Source organism: Protobothrops mucrosquamatus, unplaced genomic scaffold, assembly GCF_001527695.2.
Source record: "Protobothrops mucrosquamatus isolate PMUCROS unplaced genomic scaffold, P.Mucros_1.0 scaffold1969, whole genome shotgun sequence".
In the NCBI taxonomy this organism is placed as follows: domain Eukaryota; kingdom Metazoa; phylum Chordata; class Lepidosauria; order Squamata; family Viperidae; genus Protobothrops; species Protobothrops mucrosquamatus.
In genome coordinates this window covers 186620-194279 of record NW_015388086.1, presented here as the reverse complement: position 1 = coordinate 194279, position 7660 = coordinate 186620, and the positions used below count along the sequence as shown (strand labels likewise).

At 39.4% G+C, this 7660-nt stretch overlaps 1 protein-coding gene across 1 annotated transcript; it reads left to right on the top strand.

Annotated features, from left to right (window-relative positions):
• Positions 1-255: 255 nt before the first annotated feature.
• Positions 256-4267, top strand: LOC107294496 (interleukin-20 receptor subunit alpha). The gene is made up of 3 exons (XM_029285627.1): positions 256-365; positions 1487-1665; positions 3609-4267. The coding sequence occupies exons 1-3, from the start codon at positions 289-291 to the stop codon at positions 3851-3853; spliced, it is 501 nt and encodes a 166-aa protein (XP_029141460.1). The 5' UTR covers positions 256-288; the 3' UTR covers positions 3854-4267.
• Positions 4268-7660: the final 3393 nt, after the last annotated feature.

The following is a 7660-nucleotide window of genomic DNA, read 5'->3' as shown; positions in this document are numbered from 1 at the left end:
ACAGGATTGCTTTTTGCATGTGAAGCTACTATATGACAGCAAAGAACATCCTCTATTTTTCAATGCCTAAGAAGGGAGATGGAACAATTTTCCTGAAAGAACTGCTGGTCCACCCAAGAGTTTCATTCTGTCAAAGCCTCTCCATCTATTTTGTTTTAAGTCCCCCCCAATTTGTTTTAATGTGTGGATCATAATCTAATTGTTCATTTGTGTCATTTGTTTTCTTTCCCGATAGCATCACATTGTTTTTTGCCCAGCCCACGGAATGTCCATTTTATCTCCAGAAACATGAAGAACATCCTGCATTGGTTGCCACCAGAAGGAATAGCAGAGAACAAATTAAATTATAAAGTGAAGTATTTGATGTATGTTGGCTATTGAATTTTACACTGTGTACATTGTAAAAGTCAGCTATTTCCATGTGCAAATGCTTCATTCTGCTTGTTTTTGTTATAACCATAAGAGGCTGAAGATTATAAATGAGGGAGGCAGTCCTAAGGTTAATTTTCAAATTTCTACATCAGAGCTTTATTCAGTCTTCTACTGAGAAATATCTCTTCTGCAATTGGCTGCCTGGGAGAGTATTAAGAGGAGAAAGCACATAGCATAGAGTTAATGGTATTTTGACTCACTCTTATTAACTTCTTGCTGAAGCTCGCTGAAGGATGCAGCATTAGACATGAAAAAGCCACCCACTTCTCAATGATAATACTGGATTTTTGAAAAAGTTCAGAGCCCTCGAAAAATTTGTCTTTAAACCTTATTTTTGCTATTTCATCAAAACATCATTCCTTACTAGTAACTTAAAAAATGAATTATTTATTTAAAATTTAGCTGGAAGAGGGTTTGCTATGTTACATAACTTTTTTTCATGTATGAGAACATCATAGAATAATAAAGATTCTGCCATAAATCAGGCTGGATTCTAAAAGTGCACTTTGCAACAGGTGTATCATGAATGTAGCAGCTATAGCAACTCTTTAAAGCAGCCCTGACTTTTCCCAGGATTGTGTAGCACAGGGGTAGTCAACCTTGGCTCTTTTATGACTCGTGGACTTCAACTCCCAGAATTCCTGAGCCAGCTAAGCTGGCTCAGGAATTCTGGGAATTGAAATCCACGAGTCATAAAAGAGCCAAGGTTGACTACCCCTGGTGTAGCAGTTCTACAGTCAGCCAGAGATCCCAGGGAAAGATATAGCTGCTTTAAAGAGTTGCAAACAGAGCCCACCCAAAACTTACCAGCAGGTAATTCCAGAAGCAGAAATTGCTGTGCTCTTTTTGACACAGCAATTCCCCAATGCACTTTTTTGGGAAGAGATCCCCAAGTCCAGTTTCTGAAATCCTAAAAAAGGCATTTAATATTTAAACAACAAAGAAATCTTTCAAAACTCTCCCTTTCCCTCCTTCCCGGGAGTTCAACCCCAATTAAGGATTAATTGTAAAAATGCTAATTTTGACTGTTTTTCTTTTCCCTTTTGATATTCAGATATGGCACAGATAAATGGATTAAGTATCCAGAATGTAAGAATATCAATCAAACCTGGTGTGACCTCTCACAGGAAACCTACAACCACAAAGAGCAATATCATGCCAGAGTGAAAGTCTCTCTAAAGGGAAATTGTTCTGTCTGGGCAGAATCACCAAGGTTCAATCCATTTACAGAGAGTAAGGACAACTAATATATGCTCATAACAATGTTGTGAGATGCTGAAGGGCAGCAACTAGTGTTAGATATTTGCTGATTTTCACCCTCGTCCCTTACCACCGATTTCATGCAACAGACACATGTTGACAGTGGTGGGATTCAAATACCTGAACAACCGGTTCTCTTATTGGATGCAGGCCTGGACCTCCGAGGCATAGAACAGACTTCCAGAAGTGGCACCCATGCACTTCCACTGGGCCGTTCTAGGCCTGGGAGGCCTCCTCCAGGCCTCCAAGGCCTAGAATGGACTTCCGGAAGCTGTGTTCATTCAGCCAGTTCTCCGAACTCAGCAAAATTTAACTACCGGTTCTGCCGAACCAATGCTGAATCCCACCACTGCATGTTGGAATATGCAAAACGTATGATTGGCGAAAGAGGAACTGCTCCAAACACAGCCTGAGGATTGTTCTACAGAAATAAATGCAAGTAGAAGGTGACTAGGAACAAAGTGTAATGGTGTAATTAAGGTTCATCTCAGGCTTTTGGTGTAATTAAGGTTCAGCTCAGGCTTTTGCTACATAATAACTTTCATGTGCACAGCAGTTCAATTGCATTCTTTGAAATACAAAGTAAATATTCCATTAATTGCTGAATGATCAAGAAAACTCCCATTGCTGTAGAAGAAAGCTTCCCTCAAAATGTAAACAGCAGCTTCAGAGAGGAGTTTGGGATTTTCTTTTTTGTTTTATTTTCATAATAATACCTAAGGGGAAGCCATGGAAGAATAGTTAAAGTACTTGTCCCTGACTGCATTGTTCTAAGGCTGTTGTGGTGTCTCTGAGGCTGCCATTTATGAAATAGGATGCTGTTGCACTTTCGCTATTAGTTAGGGGTATATATCTGAATTGCTGAATCCCAGCTCATTAAACAGAGAAAGCAGGTGATTTAAAAACAATTTTTTTTTATTTTTCTGGGTAGAGGATATTAATTTCAGTCTGCTGTAACTGGCACTCATTAATATTCTGGTTTTGGTCTGTTTCTCCAAACTTGTTGAAGTTGAAAAAGGAAGTTCCATGGGAAACACACAGATACACACTTCCATTTCCCCTCCGAAAATGTCACTCTGTTAATCAAAACAATACAGCTTCTAAAGATATTTATTGCAATATGTAGATTCAGTGAGAAGCCTGGACTAGTCTAGTAGCTTAATTTTTTTCTTTCTCTTTGATTAAAAATTTCTCACACTTCATCAGGAACTGCTTTTGAATCACCTCTCAATTTCAAAGCCAGGTTGAAATACATTCAATGGCAATTGATTATGAAACCCAATATAAATGCCTTTTGACTCATGGAGAAACTTTTTCAGTTGTTGCTGTTTTTTAGATCCTGCTCAATATACTGAATTTTTCTAAATAAATTCAAATTAATGATACAATTGAAGGGAAGATATTAAAACTTTTCTTACGTAAGTCAGCCTATCCAACCTGGTCCTCTGTAATTGTGTTGGAACCTAAATTTCCTCATGACTAGCCACAATGGTGTGTGCTGATTTGAAATGATGATCCATGTAGTGAAACAATCTGGAGAGGTACCAGTTGGAATAGGCAAGCCTAAACCTGTGTTACTGAAAAGTTCAAGGTAAAAATAAACCAGGTAGACCAAAAAGGAAATTCTGTCTCAGTTGGTTTTGACTGTGTTCTTACTGAGGGGTCCTCGGTGCTCTCTGAGCTTTCTTGTTTTCTTGAAAACGTTTCATTACGCAAAGTAGTTAATATCATCAGTGCTAGGTAATATCATCATCCCTAGCACTGATGATGTTACTTAGTTTCGGTAATGAAATGACTGCAAGGAAACAAGCAAGCTCAGAGAGCATCAAGGACCCCTCATTTCAACCCTGAGCTACAAATATTCTCCTTTATTGTGTTCTGATTCTTTTAAATAATTATATATGTTTGCTTTTCAGCAACTATCGATCCACCTGCATTTTCCCTCTCATCGACTGAGAATTCTATTTCAGTCACTGTTGTTCCCCCCGAGAAGTGGAAGAGAAATCCCAGAGAGGAACCCATATATTTGCAGGAAATATACTCGGGCCTACAATATAACGTGTCAGTATTCAACAAGAACATAAATAAAAGAGTAAGTCTGAATATGGAAATGAAAACTATTGTTTGGCAATTTAAATGGATTGTGCTACTGGCTAGATAGAAGTGGCATCCTCCTGGCTTGTGAAGGTGTAGATCAGTGTAGCTCAACCTCAGTGACTTTAAGATGAGCGGATGCCAACTCCACTCAGACTAAAGGTACTGAGATTGAGAAACGCTGAGGTAGACGGACAAAGATAAAATCCAAGGCTGTCTTCAGACAATAACTGTAGATGCAATGAGGATGTAACTGTGCCTGATGTCTGGGTGTGTAGATGTTCCCAGTTTAATCTTTCTCTTTTCATATGCACACTTGTAGTAGGAAACCTGCAGTCTAGAACAGAAGATTATATGTGAGGAGGAGATTGGAGGGCGTTCTTGTTTTCAAAATCTGTTTTCTTTCCCAAGCTCCCCCTTCTCCCCCCAGTTTGAGGAGTTGCCAATGTATATGAATTCCTGGAAAAGAAAGGTGCACCTGGAACTCCAGGGCAGTTTGCCAGGTCAAATCAATGCTTATCCTCCATCTAATTATCTTAAATATGGCAAGCGCGGACTGAAAAAAAAAATCAGGAAACAGAGCCAGAAGTAGAAACGAGAAGCAAAACTATGAAGCAACTACAGAGCAGGACAAAGCCCAAAAGAGAAGCAATCTAGATATAATCTGGAACCACTGTACTTCCTATGGCATTGCTGTCCATCTGCCTTGCTGACTCGTACCTTAAATAAGCCCCCCTCTCAAAAAAAAAAAAAAAAAGCTGGCTTAAAATATATAGCTGAAATAGATGAAAATCTACTTCTCACCAAGGATTCTTGAGGCTTTAGAATCCTTGCTGGAAACTGAGCTGATACTTTTTGCCCTTCTACTCAAGTCCTTTAGACTTCCTGCTTGAAATAGTTCTCCCTACCCAGTTTCTTCACTTTTCTTTGCCTGCCTCTCTCTCAAGCATTGTGTGTGTATGAGAGGAAGAGGAGGGAAAAACATAGAGATGTAGAGAGTGGATCCTCCCATAGCACCAAGTCAAAATGGAGTTAGATGATGCTATATATGTGATATATTCAATATTTATTTTATTTATTTATTTATTAATTTAATTTGTACCCCGCCCTTCTCCTCATGGGACTCAGGGCGGCTAACAGCCTCATAAAAACCACAATACAAATACAATGATATCTATTAAAAACCGAATTAAAAGGAAATATTTAAGAAGGCCGATCATTAAAATTATCCTTAAAATACCCTTAAAAAACCCCGCTAAAAATCCCTAGNNTTTTTTTTTTTAACCTGCTTTGGGATTTGTAGTTGCTATAATACAGGGGTCTTCAAACTTGGCCCTTTTATGACTTATGGACTTCAACTCCCAGAATTCTTCAGTCAGGCACGCTGGCTGAAGAATTCTGGGACTTGAAGTCCACAAGTCATAAAAGGGCCTAGTTTGAAGACCCCTGCTATAGTATTTCACTACAGGTCACTGTTGGAGAGGAAGGCTGAAAATCCAATTTGTTTGCCTCCCCAGTACAGTATTTGCTTCCATTTCTACCTTTATTTTTGTGGATAGAAATAATTCCTAAATATTACATCATTGAAAATTGAACATTTTGCCACCAATTTCAGCAGCACAACTGAGAGTTTAGGGAGGCTGGATACAGATTGTGAGTTGCCCAGTTCTATGCTATATGAACACAGCCAGACCACAAGAGGGCACTATGAACATTTTAAAGTGCCCTCAACCTGATTTATATGTGACCAACTATATCCCACAGCAGTTGTATTGCAACTGTTCCCATATCATTGGGTTTTTTTTAAATCCCAAAGGTGCCCCCAGAAGATTGGGAACTGTTAACCAGTCAGTGACTTGTTTGCAACTTTTGTTTGTGGGTGCCATATCTAACACAGTTTGCGCATTCATAACAGGTTGTAAAAATAACAGTCTTTCACTTTTATAGCCATATCACAACATAGCATAAGTGCTATCGTATCAAATCAGAAGTTACTTATTATGTTAGAATTTCAAGCATCTGTTGCCTGAACAAAGCTCTGGTTCAAAATATTGTTGAAGACAAAAGACTCCCTTTCAAAGCAGAAAAAACTTTCATTTTTCCAGTATAGTGAGGAAGTATCGTATGTGACACCTTATTACATGATTGCAATATTTATGGTTATGCAGTGCTTTTAGCTAGGCCAGTGATGGCAAACCTTTTAGAGACCGAATGCCCAAACTGCAACCCAAAACCCATTTATTTATCGCTGGGTGCCAGATGGGCATGGCCCACTGGGTGGGCGTGGCTGTGGTGTCATGGCAGATTGGGTGGGTGTGGCCAAGGTGGGCGTGATCACCTCAATGTTGCTCATAGGGAGGGATGCCTGTTGGGGCCGGGCAAGGTTGGGGGAGATCCAGGGGGTCTCTGGCAGGTGGGGCGGTGGGCAGGAGGTTCGTCCTGCGGGGTGAGGCAAGGTGAGGCAGGGCGGGGATGCCTTTGTCACAGGGCAAAGTGAGGCATAGGCCGGGGCGGGTGCTGCCTGACACCATCGGCCCCTGCGCACAGAGGCCAGCGAGCACATGGGTGCTGGGATGTATCCAGACATGTTAGCGGGCGTCTGGTTGAAGAGGGATGGTTGCCATCTCCAGGTTATGGCGCGTGTGCCCTCAGAAAGGGCTTTGAGTGCCACCTCTGGCACGCATGCCATAGGTTCGCCACCACTGAGATAAGCTTTTCAATCCCAAATATATGGCATATTTTCTGCTTTTATATGAGGCTATAGAAATCTATAGAGTAGTTTTCAGAAAGGGCCTTTCATCTGTATTTGTTCAGTAAGTGACGTCTCAATATAGTTAAGTTTTTAAAACATAAAAAGATTTTCCTTCCTCCTTCCTTTCTTTAGTGGATGTTTTGCATTCAAAACAATAGATTGGAGGTGCAACAGTTACAGCCAAATAGAATATACTGTGTCACAGTACAAGTATATATTACTCCGCTTCTGTTTAGTGAATTATCTGAAGAACACTGCATCGCTACCCTGAAAGGTAAGCAAAGGAGTATAAAATACACCATACTTCTGTGTGTCATCAATACTATGAACAGACGGAAGTTGTTGAGGAAGAATTCCACATAGGTTTCTAGTTCTCTTGAAAATTCTTAAAAATAATCTTTTGGCTTTATAATACATGTAACATTTCCTGTGTTACATCTGTTACATCTGCCACAAATGGAAACCTTCTCATTCTTCAATTTCTATAACACCATAATTGTTTTTTTGAAAGAGCTACCAAGATCTATCATTCATAGCTGACCTTAGGTTTCCATTCATGTCTCATGATAGATAGAAGAGGCAACCTTCATATTACAATACGGCCTCTGCTAGTTACTTTTACAAAAATAGACCTGTTTTTACCACTCATTTCCAGCTCTGCAATACTAAGTAGTTGCATTTTTGCTTTGATGGGATTCTGAAGAGCATAATTTTAAATCTTTTATTAGAAACGAGCAAGTCAGCCCTTTTTAGTCATTATTAATTGCCTATGTATTCCTAATAAATGCAGATAAATTAGGCGAAGAAAGAAACTGCTGGCAGAGAAATCAATAACTTACTCTGGATGAACAGCCTAAATATAGAATTTAAAAGAACATAACCCAGCTGTTACACAAGCAAGAAGTTATAAAAGGGACCTTATTTTAATGCTTGCTAACATGCAGTGCATTTTGAAAAATAATATATTTCATAAATATTCTGGCTTATATGTGGGCATATGTTGAAGACAGAACTGTCAAAATTCTCTACAGAAGCTGAAGGGCACTTCTCAGTTCTGAATAACCCTCTAATCTGATCAGATCTTTTACTAGAAATTAGAAAGACTTTAAAATATGTTAAACT

What these genes read in the sequence shown, in the direction of transcription:
- LOC107294496 (XM_029285627.1), top strand. Translation starts at nt 289, where the DNA reads ATGAAGAACATCCTGCATTGGTTGCCACCAGAAGGAATAGCAGAGAAC. An exon ending in TATAAAGTGAAGTATTTGAT is followed by an intron (nt 366 to 1,486) that starts GTATGTTGGCTA and finishes TTTGATATTCAG; the next exon opens with ATATGGCACAGATAAATGGA. An exon ending in GTTCAATCCATTTACAGAGA is followed by an intron (nt 1,666 to 3,608) that starts GTAAGGACAACT and finishes TTTGCTTTTCAG; the next exon opens with CAACTATCGATCCACCTGCA.